General features: G+C 42.0%; 1 protein-coding gene across 3 annotated transcripts in view; it reads left to right on the top strand.

Moving 5' to 3' along the window:
- Tdrd5 (tudor domain containing 5) overlaps nt 1–26016 on the top strand; it is a 47943-nt gene that overhangs the window by 14625 nt on the left and 7302 nt on the right. For all 3 annotated transcript variants that reach the window (XM_028760806.1, XM_028760815.1, XM_028760798.1), the window contains exons 7-14: nt 156–364; nt 1256–1476; nt 5363–5575; nt 6229–6295; nt 13196–13396; nt 13893–14030; nt 16360–16518; nt 25812–25994. In XM_028760806.1, the coding sequence (XP_028616639.1) occupies nt 156–364; nt 1256–1476; nt 5363–5575; nt 6229–6295; nt 13196–13396; nt 13893–14030; nt 16360–16518; nt 25812–25994 (1391 nt within the window). The remainder of the gene's footprint in view (nt 1–155; nt 365–1255; nt 1477–5362; nt 5576–6228; nt 6296–13195; nt 13397–13892; nt 14031–16359; nt 16519–25811; nt 25995–26016) is intronic.

The raw sequence follows: 26016 nt of genomic DNA, 5'->3' as shown, positions 1-26016 counted from the left end.
GTTTCTCCTTTAGAACGTCATTCCGTGTGTCTCTCCGTCTACAAGGTCTGCAAGGACAGGTTCCCACTGCCAGTGTCTCTCTCCCTGGTGCCTGGCACATGGGGGCCGCTTAGAGGCAGTGGTCCCACACTGTAACCACTCTCTGGCTGTTTCAGGTGGACCGTTCTCATCAGTCAGAAATTCGTGTTTAGTTCAACCAGACAAGAAAACAGAAGCTAATGCTTGGGCCTCCAGTCCCTCTAGAAGTTCACTATCCACTGTAGCAGTTAAGAAGACCGCATGGGACTGCCCTGTGAAGAACCACAAGGAGCCAGAACAGAAGATATACAAGAAGCCTAACCTGGTGGTAAAGCCCTTACAGCTGGTGAGTGGGCAGTGAGCTACATTGTGTAGTAGGCACAGTAACTGAAAGTATGCCTCTTTAAAAGTACTCTTTTGAAAAACAAAATTCTAGGACACTGGTCCTTGCAAAAGACCAGTTCTTTTATGCGGCATTTTCCGTTTTTCATTTCCCACACACCTGATGTTAAAGTTTTTCAGGTGGTTAAAATGTAAGTTCCCTGAGAGCACTGTTGATTTCTCTATTCCTGAGCCTTGGAGTCGAGGCTGGAAAGCCTGGGGCTTTAGAGAGTGCAGGAGCCTGCCCTGGCCCAGCCTGGGCAGCAGCCACAGATGGCAGATGCCCATTGCCTCTTACTTGGTTCATTTAATTTTCTCCTTTGTTACATCCTCCCACGTTTCTCTGTGTGTTTGCATCTCTGTTTCTGACTTTGTTGTTGCTAAGGATTAGTTGTTGCTCACTCTAGCAGGCTCTTCAGAGGGGTGGGCAGTGCGAGGTCTGCTGGGTTTTCTTCAGGACACAAGGGAGGCCTGGAGGACAGAGCAGATGTTGAGATGGAGATGAAAAGCATTTTGATGGGAAAAGTCGGAACTGATCCCTCATTAAAGTTACCATTGACTACGGTAGTGTTAGGTAGGAGGACCTGCAGCACTCCACCTCAGTGCCTCCTCGTTTTGTTGGGGACATTTGCTTAACACTCTTAACTTTTTGGCCAATATTTACATAATAGAGTGCTTGAAGGATGTTGTTAACTGGTGGCTGTAAATGGTAGCCCCACTCTAAAGCATTCTGAATCCTAGTTCTGGCTTGAGCCCAGTGATTGTAATAAAGATGATTCGGGAAATAGTTTGAGGGATTTGAGATGTCCCTTTAATGACCTTTTATGGTTTCTCTCTCTCTCTGCCTTCCCTGTAGCAAGTAGAAACAAACAGATCACAGATCGGCTTGTCAGTGCCAAACCACGATATTCCACCAGATGCTGTACGTGCCAAGAAATTGTGCAGACTTCCACCATTAGATACCAGCACCCTTGTGGGGGTCTTCGTAGAGTATATAATCTCTCCTAGTCAGTTCTATATCCGGATCTACAGCAGAGATTCATCAGAATTACTGGAAGACATGATGATTGAGATGCGGTAGGTGCCTCCCGCCTTCCCTGTTCCCGGTTAGCTTTACTCAGGAGTTGTCAGGCGTGTTTGTCTCAGAACTCCTAAACTAACAAAAAGTTTTTGCTTACTGATGCTTATCAGATAGAAACGTAAAGTACGGCCGGGCAGTGGTGGCGCACGCCTTTAATCCCAGCACTTGGGAGGCAGAGGCAGGTGGATTTCTGAGTTCGAGGCCAGCCTGGTCTACAGAGTGAGTTCCAGGACAGCCAGGACTATGCAGAGAAACCCTGTCTCGGAAAAAAAAAAGAAAAAAAAAGAAACTTAAAGTACAAAAGTTAAAATATCAGTTTTTAAATCCATGTGTGGTATGATAAATGACATTTTAATGAAAAATATATTTTTCTACTTCTAACATGTACAATAGCCTTTCACATTCATATACAGCGTATATTCCAAATCCCTCTGTAGATACTCAGACTATGCATTGTACCAAGCTCTCTCTCTCTTTGTATCTCTGTGTATGTGACTTCTTGCCTTTGTGCATCCAGGGCAAGAACACATAATGATGTGCTTCCTGCCTGCCTGTAATAAGGCACACATTCAGTCCATGTGCACATGCACATATCCTTCCTATGTGCAGCCAGGGGCAAGCAAGCTTGTTTAGAGAAGCAAAAACACGGTTTGTTATCGTTCAAGAACAAGAGTAGGCAATTACAAGGATAACCCCCAGCATTCCAGGTTGGTGTAATCTAGTGACTACTACAGAGCTGTAGAGAGTGAAGCACTTAGAATCTAGTTCAGTATTGGCTGCTGTTTGTGTAAATATGTGGATTCATGGCTGTAAGTACATGTGTGTCCATCTGGAGCCCAGAGGCCAACCTTGGGTTGCCCTTTCTTAGGAACTGTCCATGAATGCATATAAAATTGGAAAGTGTAAGAAAACGTCTTTGAGACAGGCTCTCGCTAGACTGAGGTTTGTTAATTAGGCTAGGCTAGCTGGCCGGTGAGCCCCACAGACTCAGGTCTCCACATCCTCAGTAGAAGCTCTTGCTGTTGTACCCAGCATTTGTTTTTTTAGTGTGGGTTCTAAAGTTCAGACTCAGGTCTTCATGCTGTACAAACAAGCACCTTACCAACCAAGCCCCCTCCCCAGCCTGGTGGTGCTGTCACACTGTAACTGTTAAGAGTCTGGTTGCTGAGGCCCTGGTACTACCACAACACATATGTAAAACATATCTTTGCCTATGTGAGCACACTAAAGCTGGGGAGATAACTAGGGGGATAAACAGGATATAGTGGGGGTGGAGGAGCAGCAGTAGATCTGTCTGGGAAAGTGTTATAGATGATATTTGAGCCGATGTCAAAAGCAAGGCTTTGCCAGTTGAGATGAGAACAGCTACATTCTGGCACTAACGTCAGACGTTAATGAAGGATTGGACGATGTGCCTTGGGAACAATAACAGCATATTGGAGTTCGCACTAGTGATGTTGGCAGGGCCTGACTGGGATGCGTTGGAAGACGTAAAAGCTGAACTGTGACTACCGCAGGAAGGCATCCTTTCAGACAGAAGCCACTGAAACCATTTTTCTTAAAGGTTTGGAGAGGACCTTCTTAAAACTTAGATATGAAATGTCCCCCAAGGCTTGGTTCTTAGTGCACTGCTCAGTGTTCAGTTAAGTGACTGGATTGTATGGTACCTGGCTCACGATCCATGGATCAATCCATTGATGGTTCCATAATCTGAAGGTGTTATTGGGAAGTAGTTTAAAATAGGAAGTGAGATTTAACTAGAAGTATGTCACTGAGAACGTGTCCTTGGAGGATACAGCATGTTCTCTCTTCCCTCTGCTCTTTGCCTACTGGCTGCCATGAGATAGCAACAGCTCTGTTTCACCATATGTTCCCTCCCATGTTATGCTTCACCACATTGAAGACAGTCATGGGCCGATGGCCCTGAAACTGTCCTCGGTTGTTTGTGCTGCGTATTTAGTCACAGTGATGAAAACTTAATATTAGACAGGAGATCTAGAAGAACTCAGTATGTAGTGTGAAAAATGAATGAGGTGAGGAAAAGAAAGTCGGTAAATGGGCAAGTCTGAGGAGGGAGGGAGGGAGGAAGGGAGGAGGAGGGAACAAACCAGAGAGAAATTAGGAAAGTAAACCTTTCAGTTGATAAGAAAGGAAATAGAAAGAATTGGGGAGAGAATATGAAATATTCTCAGCATAAGGAATATTGATTCAGAGATTGAATAGGTATGAGAAGCTGGGTTTCTGGTGTGGGAGAAACTAGACATTTCCACCTGCTGCCTCTGAGGTGAGCATCAGATAGTTGGCAGTGAAGACTTGGCAGTCAGGATTGTGTATAGCCATAGTAACAGAGAGAAGAAAGGTTTATCTCTTCCCCAGGTAGTCCCAACAGAAGCACTGGTGCACATGTGTATGTTCCATGGTCTTAAGGACATTGATGTTTCCTATCTTCTGTTCCAGATAATGTGTGGCATCTTGGGATGTAGCTTGCCTTAGGTCCCCCTCTTAGCTAATGAGAAGGAGAAAAGAAAGGCAGAGGTTGTGAGCCATATCATTCATTGCTTTGAAACACACAACTGGAAGTTTTTGAATTTTAATCTTTTAAAAATTGTGATAAAGTATACAGTAATTTATATATTTCTATATACTTTGTATACTTTTTCTTAGATCCTACTAAGTAGAACATTTTATTCAAATAGCTAGTGCCCAGTAAGTCTCTATGGTTAGTTACGATATGAATATCTATAAGAGGAAAAGGGAAGAGAATGGGAAGAGGAGAGAGCATTCGGAAGGGCTTCCAGACAGTTGGAAATACAAGCTTTGAAGTTAGGGATGTGGGGTCTTCCAGGGAGAGTCATCCATAGTGAAATGAGATGGGAGATGTTGCACAGACAGAGTGACAGGAGGACTTCTGAAGCTGCTGTCCTCAAACACAACCTATCCAGCCACCAATCTTGTAAACAAGGGAGTCAGGATTTCAACCTAGGTTTCTGAACCTCGGTTTCTGGCTTAAACACTCCAAAGAAACCAGATTTTTAAGGCAACACCGAGCCTATTAAGCATATCGATAAGAAGGGAATAAGAGAATCGTGGAGATGGAGTATCCAGGAGCATGAAGAAAGATAGGCTGGAGAGACACTCTTATATTTGGGGATTAGTGAGCCACTGATGCTGTTTTAAAAGAATGTTGAACTAGAATTGCATTACTCCCCCTGCGGACCTCCCCTCCTCCCCACTTTTCAAGGTGATGGCCTCTTTTTCTTTGATTATTGTTACATGCACATGTATGTATGTGTATCACAAATATATATAAACACAGCTTGGTTCTGTGTATGTTGTTTTAGTGCTGACCACTCTGCATTGGATAACCAGTCCTGGGGCTTATTCCTGGGAGAGGCCAGTTCTCCTCCTAGAAGTTATTGGTAGACTGTAGTTCTGTGTGTAGGGGTGAGATACCCCCCCCAATTCCCCTTCCATGTTAATGTGTCCCTTGATACTGCCACTGTTTTGGCCTTGTTTGTGCTGTGTGCTTCCCAGCACACTTCCTGGTATTTATTCTGGGTCTTACAGTCTCTGTCCGCTCTTCACGCAGAACCGTGATCCATACATGCAGGAAAGTATCCGTTTTAGGAAGTTGTGTGGAAAGAAGTTGGATTATATTCAGAGAATGTAAGATAACAAACAAGTATGTAATTTTCATATTTGGAAGGAGTTTGTTGATGAAGAGAAAGAATTTGGATAACGAAATTGACATAAATAGGCATTGACAAATCAGAAAATTATGGTTTTCCTTTTTGCTAAGACTTTCTTGTTCTTGATACATCAGTAAAATGATCTTTTTTTTTCCTCTTACTCCATGGTTTTCTGCATTACGGGATTGTACAGACGCTGCTACTCCAACCAGCTGGTCTCTGATCGGTACATTATGCCAGAATATTTTATCCAGCCAGGACATCTCTGCTGTGTAAGGATCTCTGAGGACAAGTGGTGGTACCGGGTTATCATCCATAGGATCCTTGGGAAAAAGGAAGTTGAAGTGTTCTACCCAGATTTCGGAAATATAGGAACTGTCCAGAAGTCCTCGCTGAGATTCCTCAAGTGAGTTGAATGTGACAGGAATGCTGGGAAAAGGAAATCCTGAGTCGTGGGACTTTGGGACTGGGTCTTTTGTCTCTCGCCATCTTCCATGCATTCTTCTTTACATCCTTACCACAGGGGAAACAGTCATTTCATATCTCTCTTAAATGTTTATTTTTATAAACTATGTGTGTACATATGTACCTGGTGCTGCAGGTACAGGTAGTCGTGAGCTGCCTGAGGGGGGAGGTGGGACGTGAATCTGATCTTCTGCAGCACACTGGTAATCCCTGAGCCAACCCCCAGCCCACATCACTTGCTCTCAAGGATGGACTATAGCCTCTCTTGACTTCTTCCACTTGATTATTAATTTGAATGGACCATGAGAATAAAATTCCATCTTTTATTAAGAAAATGACTCAGGTTCATGTTAAGAGGGATACTTACATGCCAGGGTGTTGAGTAACTCCTTCTGGGGCTTTTGTTTACATGATTCTCTTGAAAAACTTAACTGTGGTTTGTAATTTATTTTTTAAATTATTTTTAAAGTGCAAGGCATTAATTTAAAGTGACACAAATTAATTGAAATGGCCTGACTAGCAAAACAAGAAATGGATCAGAGGGTCAATGAAAAGCAGTATACATTAAACAGTCATGTGTTTGGCTTTTTGCAGATGCTGCTACACAAAGCTTCCAGCTCAGGCTATCCCTTGCTCTTTGGCGTGGGTGAAGCCCGCAGAGGTATGTTTGCTTGTTTCTCATTAGTCAGCAAAGGTGTAGGTACATCCTTGGTATCAATAGTGGCTCTGAGTTCTCAGGACACAGGTGACACAGGTGACACACAGGTGAAATGATTGCATATCATGTGCGAGCAGCTGTGGGCAGCAGCTGCATTGTGTCCTGATGCTATCTATGTCTCCGTCCCTTTCGGTTACTCTGGGCACTGAATTTGCAAAGATGATTTTATTTAAAATTAAAACAGGTAGGAATGCGTCTCTCCACAGGACACGAAATGCCTCTGTTGCCGATAAAAAGCACTGGGTGGAGCAGGGGTCTTGACATAGTTTCTCTCATGGCTCTGGTGTATGAGACAAGCAAAAGGACGTGTGCTTAGTTTTGTTCAGACTCATCAAGAAAGGCCTCCTCACACATGGGCAAAAGGAGCGTACCACAAACATTGAGACATTTTAAGTCACTCTTGTTGACACGAAATATAGGATAAGCTGGGGTGAGTAATCTGTACACCAGTAGCCGTCACTGCGTGTAATTGCACTTGGTGTGCTTTCAGATGGCTTACAGCACAGATTATTTGTACCAGTACCACCAATGTGAGCATGTGTGCTATGGTGACATACAATGTTGCTAAGCAATAGGAATTTTTGAAGTCCGTTATAATCTTATTGAGAGCATTGTAATGTAAGTCTCTTACTGTCTAAAATAGGGCTGTGCTGTTGACCACTGTGGGTGGTTACACATACTCACTTTTGGGTCTTCTATTTTTTTTTTTTATGGGTCTAATACCTGTTTTTGTGCCAGTGTTACGGTTATATTGCTACAGCTCTGTGAAACAGTTGAAATCTGGTATGGTTAATCCTTTCGGCGCTGTTCCCTGTACTCAGGATTGCCTGGGTTAATGCCCTGTATGCTCCATATGGATTTTAGGATTTTTGTCCTTCTGTTTCTATGAAGAATGATAAGGGATTTTTATTGGGATTGAACTGAATCTGTACATTGCTTTTGTCAGGATGGGCATATCCACAATATTAATTCCACCACCCGTGAGCTCAGAAGACCTCTCCATTTTCTAGTGTCTTCCTTGGTCTCTTTCTTAAGAGATTTAAATTTTTCATTTTATAAGCTGTTCACATCTGTTTTTTCCTACATATTTTCTTGACGCTACACTGAGTGGATGTGTTTCCATAGACTCTTTCTTACCGTGTCTGTTGTTATTACATAAGATGACTACTGAATTTTATAAGTTGATTTTGTATTAATGGTGGTCAGTTCTAGAAGTTTTCTAGTGGGATTTCGGGGCCTTCTATGTATAAATTCATACTATCTTCAAATCCAACTTCCTTGACTATCTGTGTTCTTGAATTTTTCCCTTGTGTATTTCTCTAGCTGGGATGGATGTTAAGAACTGTGTTGAAAAGGACTGGAGGTGGTGGACAGCCCTGACACGTTACAGATATTAACGGTATTGCTCTGAGTGTTTCTCCAGTTAGGATGATGTTGGCTGTAGTTGGCTTTATCTGGAAGATGAAGGGGACAGATCAGCATAAATATAATCAGTCCTATAAATGAACTTAAAGACAAAATCATTTGACTATCGCAATAGATACAGATAAGGCCTTTGACAAAATCCAGCATGACTTCATGAAAAAATTTCTGGATAGGAGTGGAGGGGCTGTCTCAGCATAACAAAGGCTATACACCCTCAGATAGTTTACAGTGTGAGTGAGACCTTCATGGCAGTAGAACTGAACACCATGGAAATAAATGATAATTCAAGTTGGTTTGCTTTCCTTGTCTAGTTAGTTACTAGTCCTATGTTGGCACATACTAACATGATGTTTGGCTTTATATGTTAGACAAGATAGTTTAGCTTCTCAATGTTGGATGGATCTCATAAGAAAAAGGAAGCACCTGTGACCAACGATGGGGAAGACTCTGAGGCATGTTGTTAGAAGGGAGTAAATTACCATCGATAAGAACTTAAAGTTAAGCCGGGCGGTGGTGGCGCACGCCTTTGATCCCAGCACTTGGGAGGCAGAGGCAGGCGGATCTCTGAGTTCGAGAGTTCGAGGCTAGCCTGGTCTACAGAGTGAGTTCCAGGACAGCCAGGGCTCCACAGAGAAACCCTGTCTCGAAAAAACCAAAAAACCAAAAAAAAACAAAAAAAAACAAGAACTTAAAGTTAATTTTCTAACATACTATACGTTAACTAGAATGAACCTTTTAAACATAATCATAAGGTGTGCTTCCTCTTGGAAGCCTTAGTGCTCTCTTACCATTGGCAAAGCTAATGCTACCACAGATCTTATGAGTTGCAATCCTTCCTTCTCAATTTTATGTTTATGGATGTTTTACCTGAATGTGTGTATGTGTAACAAGTATATTCAGTTCACACAGAGACTAGGACAGGGCATGGGGACCCCCAGAACTGAAGTTACAGGCGATTTTAACCTCCCAGAGGGTGCTGGGAAATGAACCAGCATCATCTCCAGGAGCAGCAAGTACTCTTGACCGCTGAGCCATCCCTCCAGCCTGGATTTGCATCTCAGTATAGATGAATTATTTTGTCTTTGTGATACTGTGTTTTGGTAATAATTATGAGCCTGTAGTATAATGCCAAAATTATTGGTTAGAAAATGGATATTTACTGAGATAAACTGTTAGAACGTTTTTTGGACAAAGCCAGAAATGAATTCATCTTTTTCCTCATTGAGCTAGCTTAGGTAACGTCATAGGTCATGACCGAGGGGTTTGCGTGTGCGTGTGTGTGTGCGTGTGTGCGTGTGTCCTGGCAATGCATTGAGCATTAATGTGTTTATTGTATTAAGCAAAATATATACAAGCTCTTTTCATCTTAGAATTATTACAGTCTTGAAATAAAACATTAAATAATAAATGAAAGTGCGCATCATTAGCATGGGGCCCCAGTTCTGTGACTTCACCCCTTACTCTTGACCTCTGCTTCCTTTACTTGACCTCGTTCACATGCCTACTTCCTCCCCCCTCCCCCTCCCCCTCCCCCTCCTTCTCCCTCTCCCTTTCCCAATCCCTCTCCCTCTTCTTCCTTCTTTCTTTCCTTCCCCTCCCTTCCTCTCCCTCTCTCTTCTGTCTTTTACTCCATCTGTGAGTTCATGGAAAGAAGGAAGGCTGTCTACTAGCCAGGAAATATGATCTCACTAGGAAATGAAACTTTTCAAACCTTGAGTTAGAATTCTAAGACTGTAGATTCATGAAAAACTAATGTTCATATGTTTAAGCTATATAATTTTTTGGCATTTTGTTAGGTCTACCCAAATTGATTAAACTGTACATATCAAAGTGTTAACATCTGGAAGCTGCTGAGGTCTCGTCCTCTTGTATTGCCTTAAGTGACCTGTTCATAAGGCCTGTGACATGCCACCTCCTGTAACTGCAGACCTTCTGTTCCTGACACGCCCTCCTATATCACGCATTATTAACAACTTTATAAGCAGTTATTTTACAGTGTCTGACATTCAGTAGTATGTTATATTTTTATCAAAATATTTATTTTGTGTAAAAATGCCTTACATAATAGCTTAAAAATGAGAGCTGTAATTTTCAAGTAATTTAATGTGTCTGACACGATAAATCATATATGTCGCTCTTACACAAAATATATTTTATACTATACAGTATAATGAAGATGAACACAACGGTAAAAGGGGATAGTCAAAGAATATCTAGTCTCTATGCGATCTAATATATAATATATAGTCACAGTAAACAGTGTTCTTGAAGGAATGCAAGAAAAGGAAACATTAATTTGAGGATGTTTGTTTTGTTAGAGTTTTTATTCTTTTTCAGAAAAGTTGTTTTTAATCAAAAAATAAGAAATTGGTTACAAAAACTGTAATAGTGTCTATCTGGATCTAATTACATATTTCTCAACACATCGCCTATCCCACTGCCTGGAAACACTTTTCTTCCACTCAAGCTGCGTTCTATCTTGTGAGGGTCATGTGGTGGCACATTTAGTAGTGTTTACGAGGACCCCCCTTCCTCTGTACTAGTTGGGGTGGAGTGCTTCCTAAGCACAGGCTGCCTGCCAAGGTACATCCCCACCCACTGCTGTTTGCCAGGGGTAGGCTGGGGCTGGCTCAGGCCCAGTGTGCTGAGGCTGTTCCTAGGCTAGCCTGATCCCCTTCCCCTTGGGAGGGTGGCTTGTTCCTTGAAAATCCTTGGCCAATGCTTTGTCCTCTTCATCCTGAGCTGTTTCAAAGGTTCCATTTGTTCCTTACATTCATTGTGAGGATGTGTTTATGTGTAATGTGATATGTTTAGTTATGTGTGTGAATTTAAAATTTAACCTGCTCGGTCCATTGGATATTTTAAAATCTATGGGTTATTAGTTTTTGTTAAACCTTGTGAATTTGAAGTTGCTATTCTTTGATTATTGCCTATGCCCCATATTCATATTTTTATTCTCTCTGTTTCTGTCTCTCACTTTCTGGAACAAAAATTAAAAGTGTTAAAGGTAAGTTTTCTTCCAGTTCTTCTAGCTGTCTTCTGTATGTTTATGTCCCTGTCTTTACACCGTGGGCAGCTGTTTCTCTAGACTATCTTCCACTCACTAACTCATTCTTGAATCCTGTCTAGTCCACGACTGAATTAACCTGTGAAGGTTTTAGTTCTTGTTCATTGTAGTTTTACTTTCTGAAATTTAGTCCAGTTGTATCCATTTTTAAATGAGAGAGAGAATATGTGTGTGTGTGTGTGTGTGTGTGTGTGTGTGTGTGTGTGTGTGTAAAGAAGCAGAGGTGAGAGCAGAGCACTCTCCAGCCATTCTGAGTTAAGGGTTAAGGGTTGAACTGGATGGTCAGGCTGATGCAGGCTGATGCAGGGTGCCTTTACCCACTGAGACATTTCGCTGGCTGACCTGCACCAATCTTTATAGAGGGCTGATCTCTTCAAAAGTTTCAAACAATCTTGGATAGCTTTTTCTTGTTAATATTGCTTTAAGGTTGGTTTAATAAGTTGGTTTTATAACTGATTTTGAAATACAAATGTTCTAAGATTTTGAGGATTTCTTCCATGTTCTTTCTATTGGTCTCGTACACGGTTCGCTGTTTCTGCGGGTTTTATTTTAAATAAAATTTTTACATTTTCATTTAATTGTGTGTGTGTGTATATATGCGTGTACAAGTGTATGTGTGTGTCACACAGACACAACACACATACATTGATGTTATATAGCATCTTACAAGAATTCGGTCTCTCCTTCATCCTTTGGTCCTGAGTACCAAGCTCAGGTTTGTCAGCCTTTTGGGCAGCTGTTTTTACCTGTGGACAATCTCAGATGTCCTTCCTGTGTGTCTGCCTTTATCTTTGTACTGCTGCTGCCTTGAGACTGTGTGTCAGGTTGGTTGGATGATGCCTGTCTCCACAGAGGCATCCACTTCGATTTTACAAAATGCCTAGAACTCCTGCTACTGTGTGTTGTGCTGATGTAAATTAACAACTTGAAGATTGGTAGCTGACTCCAGTGGTGTGAAAATGGAATTACAAATCCGTGGGAAGCTTAGTATATCTGTCCCTTTGACCTGTTAGAATAATCAGAACTGTGGTTGAGACTTACACAGATGAGCAGGCTCTCTGAAGGAAGAAGTAGATCACATTTTCCTTCCATTTTGGAATTACAATTTGTTACTATCTTTAAAGTTCTTTGGTCTTTTGTGATATATTTAAAATAATTTACCTAGAATTTAAAAATTGTTTCCCTCTGAGGTTAGCCTAATAATCTTTAACTGACTTTTGCTTTGTTTTTTTTCAAGACAAGGTTTCTCTGTGTGGTCCTGGCTGTCTTAGAACTCACTTTTTAGGAGAGGCTGGCCTCAAACTCATAGAGTCTGAGTCTGCTTCTGAGTGCTGGGATCAAAGGCATGTGCCACCACTGCCTGGCTTTAACTTCCTTCCTTCCTTCCTTCCTTCCTTCCTTCCTTCCTTCCTTCCTTCCTTCCTTCCTTCTTTTTAAATGAGAGTTGCTCAGTGGATAATTAAATTTTTTCCAAACCTTTTCATTATTTTTCTTTTAAAATTAGCATGTAGTATATAAAATAAAGTTTCATTTATGACACTCTCATGCATACATGTAATATATATTGATGATATCTGTCTGCCTCATTACTTTTTTATTATGAGGTTTTCTCTTTACCGTCTATACTCTCTCACCACTTTTACTCCTAGAGAAAACATGGCACACTTGTGCTGGGGTGGTTGTTCTAATCCACTTAATGTGGCCGTTTCCATTCATTTTCCTGCAAAGGACATAGTTTGACTGCTCTTGATGCTGAGTAAACTCTGTTGTGCGTGCGCACACGTCTGCCTCATCCCTTCATCTTTATGCACTGTAGGCACCTCTGTGCTGTAGCGGTGCCACGGGGAGCGTGTGGTAAACAGACCTTGATTCTGAGTGTATACTAGAAGCCGTGCAGTTAGTCCATGTACAGTTATTTTGAGGAATCTCCACACTGGTTTCCATGGTAACTGGACAAATATACACCCAGCAGCTACACGGGCTCCTTCTGTGCCTTTTCCAGCATTTGTTGTGGTTTTCCTGGTGATAGCTGTGTTTACTGAGTTGAGGTAAAATCTCTGAGTGCTTTTGATTTGCATTTCTTTTATTATTGGTCTTTTTATTTATTACAAGTAAATCTATTTCTGAAAATGTGTTTTTCATCAGATAATTTTTGTAGTCATGTTTTTTTTAACCATTTTTTTCTTTTAATGTCTCTCACCTTAAATTATACATATTTTATGTGTTACTCTGGATTTTGGGAATTTGGTTTTTTCACTTGAAACTCTAGTTCGCTAGCAGTTCATTTTTGTATATGATTACTGTGACTCGTGTCTAAATCCTATCACATAAATCCCCCTGTTGTATTTTAGGAACACTGGACATCCAGAGCGATTTTGCACTTCCAGAAGCTGTGTGGTTTGAAGCCATTAGTGGGGGTGGTGGATGAGTATATAGACGGAATCCTGAATATTTTTCTTTGTGATACGTCCTCAAATGAAGATGTATATTTTCATCACGTCTTGAGGACAGAAGGCCATGCTATCGTATGCAGAGAAAATGCCCCATCCAAGGTAGAGTGCATATTTTGTTCAACATACTTTGTCTAAATGCCACACTTTAGGATATAAAACAATTTGGTATGAGCAGTCACTGATTTAGTCTTAGGAATGTCTGTTAGGTTCCTGGATTCTTAATGCAGATGCCCTCTTCATTTCCAGGTGACCACTGAAACTAGGCCATTACCTCCACCAATAACAAACAGCTCCACATTTTGCTAATGGTTCTTTATCCTCTGGTAAAAACTGTTTAAAACAAACGATCTAATCCCTTTAACCCCGAAGTATTTAGTTATCTAACGTTTTCCTAGAGAAGAAAAACATTCTCTTATTTTGAAATTAGTGATAGTACATCTACACAATTTCTCATCTTGCTGCAATTTTTGTAACTAAAGCATCAATATGGAAATTTTCACCTTATCAATGTTAGAAAATAGGCTTCAGTGCCAGCTGAAGCTGCCAGCATGTTCTCCTTTTCTAGCTTGTTATATAATGAAACGCTTTGTCCTAGGGCTTCAGGGATCTAAACCCGCCAGCACTGTACACTAACTCCAGCTCGGCGCCGGGTGACATGGTCCTGACAGAGCTGGGGCACCCGGGGCAGCAGCACTGTTTGAATGAAGACAGGGAGACACTGCAGCAACCCCAGGTGAGTGCCCTGCTCAGCCCATGGAAAGCTCCTGCAAGTGGAGTCACTCTCATTCGCTGTAGTTACGTCCTCCTTTTGTAGGTGAGTGTGATGGAGCTTTCCAGACCGAAGAGCTGGGAATCTTGCACAGTGGCTGTAACAGTGGCCTTGTCTCTGTGCTGTTTAACCCTGTGCATTGGTTCTGTTTCCTCCTGACACTCCTCTTATGAACCAGATTCTCCTGCTCCCTTTGTGTGGCTGTGGCTCCCTACACTGCTGATGCCAGTGCTAGTCTTTTAAAAATCTTTCGATTGCATTTATGAGTTCTATGTATGTGTATAGGCCTGTGCATGCCTCAATGCATATTTGGAGGTCAGAAGAAAACTTGTAGGGTTGGTTCTCTCTTTCTACCATGGGTTCCAAGGGTCACGCTCGGGCTGACAGACTCGGTGACAAGTGCTTTTGCCCACTAAACATCTGACTACTTATTGTACGACTCAGGTTATTGAGTGTTCTTAGCTCATACTCTATAAAAATGGCTGGCTCTCCCACCTTGGTAATGACGGTACTATAATAATTTTTCCTTAAGCATGTATTATTCTACCTCTCCCTCAGTAGAAACAGTTCTTGAACTAGTATTGTATCACAGGCACCGTCGGGAGTACTCCCATAGGCTACTTAGTCTTCAGAGCACAAAGGGAAAGTGAAGCCCACAGCAAGAATTGAATGCTTCTTGAACAAAGTAAGACACATCCTCTGACAGTCGATGGCAGTGGATAGTGGGCTAACAGTATTTGACGTTTTAAATGTAAGGCTCAAGAGTGTTTTGTTTGCTGATACAAGGTGTTTTATTTTCTTTGCATGTAATGGAATATAAAAATATCCCTTTGTTTAGTAGGTACATCTTCATATTTTGGAGATGGCAAAATTTTTTCTTAAGTATTTACTGACTGTTAAAAAAGATTGAAAGGCAAGGTCATTTTTACTATGCTTTTAACTTGCCATAAAAAATGGGTGGCAGCACCCACCTCAAAGGCCAGCACACAGGAGCCCTAAGGAAGAAGGTCACAAGTGTGAGACCTGCCTAACTACATAGCAAGACTTTGTCTCAGACAAATACACAAAAATATGAATGGCTCCTGCTGCATTTCAAAGAACAGTAGTTTGGCTTGTGAGTGGATACATGGCTCAGTGGTTAAGACCACTTGCTGCTTTTGCAAAGGACCTGTGTTGGTTCCCAGCACCCACCTGGTGGCTCAGAACTGCCTGTAACTTTAGCTCCAGGGGATCCAGTTCTCTCTTCTGGCTCCTTGGGGAAAAGGCACACATGTGGTACACATGTAGTCAAATCATTCATACACATAAAATAAAAAAATCATTTAGAAATCTTAAATGACACATTATTTTATGAATGTTTTGCCTTTACATGTAAGTAATACACCACAGTGCATCCAGTGCTCATGGAAGTCAGGAGAGAACATTGGATCCCTGGGAAGTGTAGTTACGGATGGTTGACTGAGAATCAAACTTGAGTCCTCTATAAGAGCAGCAAGTGCCTTTAACCACTGATCCATCTCTACAGCCCCCGAAGATTGTTTTAATTAATTTGGTTTGTTTGGTCTATAACAAGCCTGAATCTTTCTTAATCATTATCACTACATTGGAAGAATTGTGTTTCATCATTCTTGAATAGTGAATTGAATTCATTGTTTAACCTTTTTAGAATGTCTTCTTATCTGTTGCTGTCTTCAAGTAATTATAGTTTGGTTCTAGAAATGAAATACCATCTTTTATGCAAAAACAAAAAACAAACAACATGTAAACTCTCCTGATCTGGTTTGTATTTTGGTCCAGCGGAGCTCTGTGCTAGAGCTCTGTGTACTGTGCGCACACACACACCCCTGTGACCCCGGCCTCTTGCCCATTGCTGTGCTAGAGTGTCCTGACTAGCAGTGTGCCTGCAGCATCCTCACTGCCTCCTCTCATTCCACCTTCCTGTCATCTGCACGCCACGTCTCTGTGATGGCCATACTGGGAAGACTGCACTGCCTTTACCTGACCGTGTCTCCTGGAGTTCTTTGGGTCTGGAAATTGTCTGTTCCTTTGTAGCTACAGGGTATCTTGTAGACACTTGATAACGTGCCCAACAATGGTGGTTTGCTGATATAGTTGAACAGAATGGGAAGACTTAGGGAAATGGGTAAAATTAGAAAGAAAGAGACAGACAGACAGACAGAACACCTATGTGTATGTATGAACTATAGAGTAAAATTTCCATCAAAGTTTGTAGGAATGCAGATTGTGGAAACAGCATTAATGTAGAAAATGGTTTCTCTTTTATATCTACTAGCAAGATATTAATGATGAAAAGTCTGTACGTCACCTTACACCTGCATCCAAGGAATTATTAAAGGATTCTCAATTGGGTTCGTTGAAAACACATAAGAGCTGTGAAGAGGATCCAGAGTGGTCCATCCTGCAGCCCAAGGACCCGAAGGAAGAAAATGACGTAAGAGAAGTGGAGGTGGGCTTTAAGTTCAGTTAATTCATAAGTGACGATGCCTGGCGATCAGTAGTTGGCAGGGTCCACTGCTTTTGTCTGTGAGTACTACTCTATGACTCTGAATTACAGATGATCTCCTTAGCAGTCAACAAAACCACAGTGATGGAACTGAGCCAACCAATCTGTTGGGCCAGATGTGTCGGCTACTGTGACTAAAGCGGGGGGGGGGGGGGGAAGGGCTATTCCAGGTGTGGAGCTATTCTACGTTCTGACTGTTGTGTTGAATACATAAAGCTATACGTGTATTAAAACTGACAGAAAAGTGCACCAAAATAAAGTCAATGTTACTGTAGGTAATTTAAAAGAAAGAAATATCAATATAAAATTCATGCCATCAAGATTGAGTAAGAATGGCAGTGTTAGAGGTTTTGAGAAACAATATTAGGAAAACCCAACAGAAAATATATTTCCATTTTTGGAAGAACGTATTTTTATTTTAATAAGTTTTTATATGTGCATAACTTAGAGTCCCTCATGACACCTGCATTTTCTGCTTTCTAGAACAACCATTTTCTCAACCATCTTGTTTAGCTGTTGTTTTGAAATTTCCCTCTTAATTCTTTCATTAAATAATATCTTTATTATTTCCTGATTTTCCAGTTTAAGTTTCTTTGAATTTCTTGGCATAGAAGAAATTTTCATCCCTTCACCACACATAAACTTAACCTTCGTTCCCTCCCCACCATCTGTCTTAGAACAGTATAGTGAACTTTCATTAGACCATTCAGTATTAATGCTATTTTCTGCTGAGCCAAATAGGACACTTTTCATGTGTACTTTTACTTTTAAGTAATCTTTTTGTTTATTCTTTGAAAAACTGGTAACATACATTTATATTGTATACTTTCTCCCCACCCCCCAACTCCTCCCGATCCTCTCCACCCTCCCGGTCCAGGCAACTTCATGCTTTTTTTCTCTCCAAAGAAAACGGAGTTCAGTTTGTGTTGGCCAGCTACTCCTGAGCATGGGGCCTGCCCAGGGTTGTGGTGTCAGTCACTGAAGAAAAGCTCTCCCTCTGCTATCGGCTGTCATTTGAGATAGCTTCTTGGTAGAGGTGGGATTTGTGTCTGCTTTACCTCTTCCATGCTAAGATTGTTGTCCGGTTTGAGTTTGTGCAGGTCTTATGCATGCTGGCATGAATTTTATGTTGATATTTCTCTTTTATTTTTTTATTTATTTTTTTAAAGATGTATTTATTTATTATTTATGAATACACTGTAGCTGTCTTCAGACACACCAGAAGAGGGCATCAGATCTCATTAAAGATGGTTGTGAGCCACCATGTGGTTGCTGGGATTTGAACTCAGGACCTCTGGAAGTGCAGTCAGTGCTCTTAACCACTGAGCCATCTCTCCAGCCCCGATATTTCTCTTTTAAATTAACTACAGTAACATTGACTTTATTTTGTGCACCTTTCTGTCAGTTTTAATACACGTGTAGCTTTATGTATTCAACACAACAGTCAGGATGTCGTATAGCTCCAGCACCTGGAATAACCCTTTGCCTCCCTGGCTTTAGTCACAGTTCCTCACATTACTGACCCATAGTGACTGTCATTTGTTTTGTTACTCTGATTGGTCCATTTCAAGACTAGCAGATAAGAGAACTTTAAGAGTGGCCTTTTAATGCAGCCTAATGCCTTTGAGTACTTTACATATATCTACGTTGTTGATAGTGTGTGTTCTCAGTGGTATCTGATTGTGTCAGCTTTACCACAATCTGTATATCCATCCCCAACCAAGGTTTATGTGAATTGTTTTCCAGTTTTGAGCAAGTGTGAATAGAGTTACTATAAGTGTTCATACACAAGTTTTTGTTTATTTTGTTGGTGTGTGTGGGTGTGCCTAAGTTTCATTTATACAGAGAAAATATCCAGAAGTAGGACGTGGCAGTGTTTGGCAGACTGCTCTCCAGAGAGGCTGTCCCATTTCGTGTTCCCACCAGCAGTGTATGTGTTCCGGGTGTTGTGTGTCCTTTCCAGCACTTGCTATTAATAGCTGGTTTAGCTTTTCTGAGAAGCATCTAGTAACATCACAGAATGCTTTTAACGTGTGTTCCCCAATGACTAATGGTGTTGAACATCCTTTCATGTGCTGACTTGGCAGTGTCTGTTACTCTTGCCTGTTTCCTCAGCACATGGTTCATGTTCTCACTGTTCTGAGTTTTCTCACGTGTCCAAGGTGTGTGACCTTGGGTAGAAGATGGTTTCCACACACATTCTCAGTTGTAGCTTGTCCTCTCAGTGTCTCTCACACAGCAGAAACTTTCAGTTTAGAAAGTCCAGCAGGACAGCTTTTTTCTATTAGTGTTGAGTTACTTTTTAGCACAGGTGTGAAGGTAAGATTCATTTTGTTATACATGGACACACTTTAGCACCATTTTGTTGAAAAAACTCATGTTTCCACAGAATTGCCTTTAAAGCTTACTAAATAAAAAAAAGGTGGTTGTTGGTTTGCATAAGTCAGTAACTACTCCGAATTCTATGCCAGTGACCTGTAGGCCTGTACTTGTTTCAGTCTCACAGTCTTGATTACCTTGCTTGGCTTATAGAACCTCTCTAACTCAAGCAGTGTGGGGCTGGAGAGACAGCTCCGCAGTCAGGACCCAGGTTCAGGTTCCAGCACCTGGTGGCTCACAGTGTTCTGTAACTCTGGTTCCACGGGCCACCCTCCCTGGCCTTCACAGGCATACATGTGGTATGAATACATGCATGTAGGTACTCACACATACATATGGAGAGAGAATCAGGGAGTATGAATACTCACATTTTGTCATTTTTAAATCATGAATATTCTTTTAACCTTTAGAATCATTGTGTCTTAATTTGTCTGTTGTCATTCTGTGTTCAGATTTATTTTGTAATTATTTTGCTTGGTTTACATCTAGTTTTCTTTTCTTCTCATTGTTAAGGTAGAGGTTTACATTGTTGATCTGAGACCTTTCTCTAAGATCCGCTTCTGCAGCATCTGTGTACAGTTAAGCCACACTGCACAAATCTGAATTTTTTTATTATTTTCAGCTAGTAGGTTTTCACATTTCTTTTGAAATACACTTAAACCATGGGATTACTTAGAATTGTTTAACTTATAAGTATTTTGAGATTTTTCTTGTTTTCTTTTCCTTATTTTCTGGGTAGGTGTATCATGATCTGGAATTATACTTTGTATAATTTCAGGTCTAAGCTGAAGTCATTTGCTAAGCTTTGTTTTGTCAACACAGGATATAGTCTTTTGGCTAATGTCCTGGTGCCTTTGAAAAAATGTATATTCTATTTTGGGTGGAAAGTTCTGTGGATGTCACTGAGTTGCAGTTGGTGGTAGCATTGTTTGGCTCTCCTGTATCATTGCAGCTGATTGGTTGTATTGATTACCGGGAACGATGTCCAAGTCTCCAACTCTACCCTTGGGTTTTGTCTGTTTCTCCTTTTTCCTGTTGTATTTTGAGCCTGTTTGTTCAGGTGTTGTCTTGTGATCTAGGATCATGTTTTCTTGGTGAACTGACACTTAGGAAGTGTCTGTGTTTGTTTACAGTTACTGTCTGGCATGAAGCCTGTAGGTTTAATTCAGGAAAGTCGTTTTTCTGGGTGTCTGCAAGGAATATCTTTTCCCCTTCCTTTTACTTCTAGCCTATCTAGCAATCATATTGAGGTTTCTCGAGACAGTATGTCACTTCATCTTTAGACTTTATACTTTGTGATTACTGTATTTTGGATTTAGTGGTACATTTTCATAGCTATTCCTGACTTCCATGGCTCTGTTCTTCCTTCCTTGCTGCTGTTTACATTTAAGGAATTTACTTTTTAATGTTTCTATCATAGTTGTTTCTATAATTTTGTTTACCTATTTATTTTTCTTATTCACTTTACATCCTGCTCACTGCCATCCTTCTCGTCACCTCCTCCCACAGTCCTTCCTCCTATCCTCCCTCCACTTCTCCTCTGAGCAAGTAGTGGCCCCCACTAGGTATCCCCTCCCCACCCTGGCACTTCAAGTCTCTGCTAGGCTAAGCACATCCTCTCCCACTGAGGCCAAACAAGGTATCCCAGCTATAGGAAGATATCTGACATACAGGCAACAGCTTTTGAGATAGCCCCCGTTCCAATTGTTGAGGACTCAAATGAAGACCAAGCTGCACATCTGCTACATATGTGCAGAGAGACCTAGGTCCAGCCCATGTATGCTCTTTGGTTGGTGGTTCAGTCTCTTGAGAGCCCCAAGGGCCCAGGTTAGTTGACTGTTGGTTTTCCTGTGGAGTTTCTATCCCTCTAGGCCTGCAATCCTTCCTCCTATTCTTGCATAAGAGTCCTCAAGCTCCATCCACTGTTTGACTGTGGGTGTCTGTATCTCTCTGAGTCAGCTGCTGGGTGGAGCCTCTCAGAAGACAACTTGCTTGTCTACAAGCATAACAGTATCATTAATAGTGTCAGAGATTGGTGCTTGCCCATGGGATGGGTCTCAAGTTGGGCCAGTTATTGGTTAACCATTCCCTCAGTCTCTGTTCCATGCCCCATCCCTACATTTCTTGTAGACAGGATATGTTTTGAGTTGAAAGTTTTGTGGGTGTGTTGGTGTTCCTATTGCTCCACTGGGCTTCTTGCTTGGCTACAGGAGGGGGCCTCTTCAGGTTCCATATCCTCAGTGGTGTGAGTCACCACTAAGGACACCCTCATTGATTCTTGGGTGCTTCCCTTACTCTGGAGGTCTCTGACTCATTCTGGAGATGCCCCCCACCTCCTCACCCCTGTCATTTGCAGATTTCTGTTCATTCTCATGGCCATCTGGCCATCTCTCCTGTCTCTTCCCTGTGTGTAATTTTAAGTGCTTGGTTTAGGCTCTGATTTTTACACTGGATTCATAAAGTAATTTACCACAGAATTGCATGTAGCTATTATTCAGTATGTGGCTGTCTTACCACCAAATAAATCATTTACCCCTTTTTACCTCTTTCATACTAATCTATATACATGGAACACTTATGTCATATTTCTGGTTTTTTCTCTCAAAACATATTCTGAAATGTTTAAGAGGAGAACAGTGCAATATATTTACCCCTTTTTTTTTTCTTCAAAAATTCAAGTTCTTAGTTTCATTTCCTTTCTGTCTGAAGAATGTCCTTTAGTGGTTCTTTTAACACAAGGCTGCTGATAATTCTCACTTCCTTGCTGAGAATAACTTTTTTCTTTGTGAAGGCTATCATGAACTTAAAAGATGTATTCCCCAGACAGAACTTGCGTACACCGGTTCCCTTCTTTCATCGCTTTAAACTTTTTGTTCCACTTGTTTTCAGTCCTTGTGGTTTCTGATGCAAAATTTATAGGCATGAAGTAGTTTTTCCGTGGGCAGTGTGCCATATTTATCTGGCTATATTCTGCGGTTTCAGTCTTTAGCAGACTGACTGTAGTCTGTCCAGGCATAGATTTCTTTAGGTCCAGACTCCTTCCAGATTACTCACCTTATACATTTACCTTTCACTGAACTTCGGGAGGTTTTGAACATAGCCCCTTGTTTCTCTGGAAACACTGTGGATAGAAACAGGGCTTTGTTTATTCCAGGTGAGTAGCCCACCACCAGCCTCGGCTCCAGCCCTTCAAGCTAATCCCTGCGTTGTGCTTTCTCTTAACATTGGTTATACAACTGTTAGGTAGTTGGGACTTGTCCCCCAAATTCCTGAGCTCATTTATCTTTTGGGGTATCTTCCCCCAAAACCCTTTTCTATGCTATTCAGTCTATGAATTTGCCTTCAAGTCCATCCACTCTTCTTATAGTAAGAAGACAGTAATCTCGATAAGAAGCGTAAAAATTGGTTTGGATCTGGGATCTCCTGGAGACTCCTATATGAAGATTTAGTTGCCAGCTGCTGGTGCTGTTGAGAAAAAGGAATTACGAGACATATTAATTGGAGGAAGTTGGGAGTGTGTGGATGGGGGAGGGTGTTGAAGAATAGACTGGGACACTGGGACCCTAGTCCTTTTACCCACCTCTCCCTCCCCTTTTCTGGCCAGTGCAGGTGAGAGGCTGTGGTGGTTTGAATGAGAACGGCTGCCATAGGCTCATAGATTAGATTTGAATGCTTGGTTACCAGGGAGTGGTGCTATTTGAAAGGATTAGGAAATCTGGCTTTATTGGAGGAAGTGTGTCACTGGGAATGGGCTTTGAGCTTTCAGAAAGCCCATTCCATGCCCAGAGTCTCTCTCTTCCTCCTACCTGCATATCTGAATAGAGAAACTCGAAAGTTACTTCTCCAGCATCATGTCTGCCTGCACGCCTCCATGAGTGTAATGGACGGAACCTCTGAACCTGTGAGCCAGCCCCAGTTAAATGTTTTCCTTTATAAGAGTTGCCAAGGTCATGGTGTCTGTTCACAGCAACAAAAAGCTGATCAAGACAGTAATAAGTCATCAAAAAGGATTATCAATTCAGAGCCAAGAACCTTTGGCAATAGACCATAGGGCCTAAGGGAGAGCCTAATGCTGCTCTCTGTTAAATGGACATAGAACTAAACAGTTCCTAGTAACTGAAGGGTTTTTCTGCCACACCTTCCTCCCATGGTGTCTCTGGCTCTCTGCAGGCTTCAGGAATGGAACCATTGCCCCTTTAAAGGTTCTGCCTCAGATGTTTTGTCAGAGTAATGGAAATAAGACAGAAAATGGGTGCTGGCTATGAGGTCGTTGCTGTGGTTCTGTGAAGTCGTGGTTTAGAAACTTTTGGAATCACCACTTTATAGGAGGAAGTTGGAAACATTTGGACAAGGAGGCTAGAGAAAGACCAGAATGCTGTAAGCCAAGCTTAGTGGTTGATTATGATAAAGCATAGACCATCAGAATACTAACTAACCATGCACAGTAAAGGTTGTGCTTAGTAAGCGGCTGTTCTTGGTGTGAACTTGAAGTGTGAAGTCCACTTCTGATGCACATGTTTGAGGTAGGAAGACACACACACCTTTACTCCAGATCTTTGGAGGTGGGAAGATTCACCTTTAATCTTCTGGCCCCTGGACACCAGACATACATGTGGTGCACACACATACATACATATATACATACATGTGGTACACATACGTACATGCATACATACATAGCTGTGGTACACATGCATACATACATGTAGGCAAAACACTCATATGCATAACATTTTTAAGTAGTTAAGTACTTTCCATTAGGACAGTTGATATTCTGAGGCCTCAGAAAGACTTCACTTGGAAACAAAACCAAACCTGTGAGTTGTGTCGTCTCCGTTGTTCAGCCGTCCAGGAATTGAGTGGCTCTGGATACTGCTCCACTGGTGACAGAGCCTGACATCACATCCTAGCATCTCCCTCATGTTGTCTTCTCAGGCATGCAGAGTGTAAGTCACAGAGCTGAGGAGGCTTTCTCAGGTTTTAAAGGAAAGTCCAAGAAAGCAGGCAGTGTGGCAGAGCCCCTGTGGGAAGTTCCCAGAAGTGCAGCACCTAAGCCGGAGGGAAGCCAAAGTGACAGTGGAAATCTAGGGAGTTAGCGGTGGCAGAGACATGGGGAATCTGCAGAGGAAAGCTATAGGCAGCAGTCAAAGTGCAAGCGAGCTGCTGCGCGGGTTGCAGCTAGACAGGAGTGGGACAGGGTCAGCAGAGCCCTTTCCCACCACCCCGTTCCCTGTATACAGTTTGCTTGCTGTTTGCCTGGTTGGTCTTGTTACTTTTTCTGTCCAGTCCTTTCTTAATATTTTCCTATTTCTTGTGTGGAATAGAGGATTTAGCCCTGTGCTATTATGAAGTGTATTTTTTGGGGGGGTTGGTTTTTGCTTTTTGAGACAGGATCTCACTATATACCTCTGGCTGGCTTGGAACTCACAGATCCACCTGTCTCTGGCTCCCTAACTTAAATTTTGCAGGGTTCATAGCTGAGAGTTTTCGAGATTTGGGTGTTGCGGCCCTTGGGTGGCTTTCATACTGAGTGCCCATGTCCTCTGGCATACCGTGTGACACAAAATAGAAGATCCTAGCAAACTAGTGGGATCTCAGAATGGGCCCGGAACAGGGCAGTGGCTGCTCCCCACCCCCAACCCCATCTTCACGGAAGTCCCCTGGAATCCTGGCAGTTTGGAACCTCCCCATAGTGACAGTGGGATAGTTGGCTACTCCAGAGCTCCTGTCAGTTCCCCATTGGTCCAAAGGCTGTATAAAACCACTTGCTGCTGTGCAGTAAGGTAGATTGGCACCTCAGTGCTGGTCTGTAGAGTCCATTTCTGGGGTTGGTGACTCCGCCTCCCTCACCCCCTCCTGGATCCTGGTTCCCACAGGTCTCCTTGGGGGACAAGCTGAAAGCTTGTACTTTTGAACAGTTAAGGCTTTAAGGACTCCTGAAGGCAGACTAAATGTGGTTTTGCATGACACAAGCAGGAGACTTGGATCTGAAGTGTCTCTCAAAGGCCTTGTGCTAAAGCTTTGGTTGCTCACGTGTGGTATTATTGTGAGGTATAGAAGCCTCAGGAGGTAGGCTGGCTTGCCTTCCCTCTCTGTTTTCTTCCACCAGGATTCAGCAGTCCCCTCTGTTTGGTGCTCTCACTGCCATGATAATCTGTCTCCTCAGGTCCACACCTGTAGAGGCAACTGACCATGAACTGAAACTCTGAAAACCAGGAGTCAAGAAAAAGTTTTCCTTTTGAGTTCTCTTAAAAATTTTATCTGAGGAGTGAGAAGCTGACTAACGCAAACCCTTCTTTCTTCCTCTTTATTCACGTGTTTAACTTTCCAAAAATCCCTCTAGCCGATGAAGAGAGCAGTGGCCTGAGTCCTAGGCGTAGGGCAGGCTGTCTGGAGATGCGGTTGTTCTACACAGACTTTCATCTCATGCTCTCGTATCCAGCCCACTTCTGCTCTTACCCAAAGAGCTTTGTTTCTGACATTTTATTCTTTAAAAGTTTCTGAGATTTTATGTTACGTATATGTGACTTCCTCTCAGTTTTTCCCACTGTACCCTCAGGGGCCTGTGATCTGTTAGGACCCCTAAGTCAGTTGGGAAGTGCTTTCCTGCACCCAGAGAGTAGACGTCATTGCCTCTTCTCCCAGTCTCTTTATCATAGGTGTGCCCCTAAATGTCTTTGTCTTGATTTCTTTGGCATTTCAGGACGGAAATAGTAATAAATTGTGTATTAAACTTGTATTCACTCAGAGCCAGGAAAAAAATTGTGCATTTAAGTTTTAAAAATGTGTTTATGTTGGAAAATAAAAATAACAGTACTTGTTTGTCTTGTGATATACTTCAGGATGAGGTCCCTACTGGAATGCCTTGCCTGGAGTCCGTGGCCATAGGTGATGATGTCTGGGATGAGAACTGGCTTCCTCTGCAGGCCAAAATGGGGAAGGCAGCGGGTGCCGCCTCCCATCTGTTTACTTCAAGCCTTGTTGGGAAGAAACAGTATCAGACACGTGGAGAGATGACACAAAAGGTTAGAGTCTTATGATAACAAA

This window comes from Grammomys surdaster, unplaced genomic scaffold (assembly GCF_004785775.1).
Source record: "Grammomys surdaster isolate TR1022 unplaced genomic scaffold, NIH_TR_1.0 130, whole genome shotgun sequence".
Classification (NCBI taxonomy): domain Eukaryota; kingdom Metazoa; phylum Chordata; class Mammalia; order Rodentia; family Muridae; genus Grammomys; species Grammomys surdaster.
Note: the sequence above shows the minus strand (reverse complement) of the source record. Positions and strands in the feature narration are given on the sequence as shown.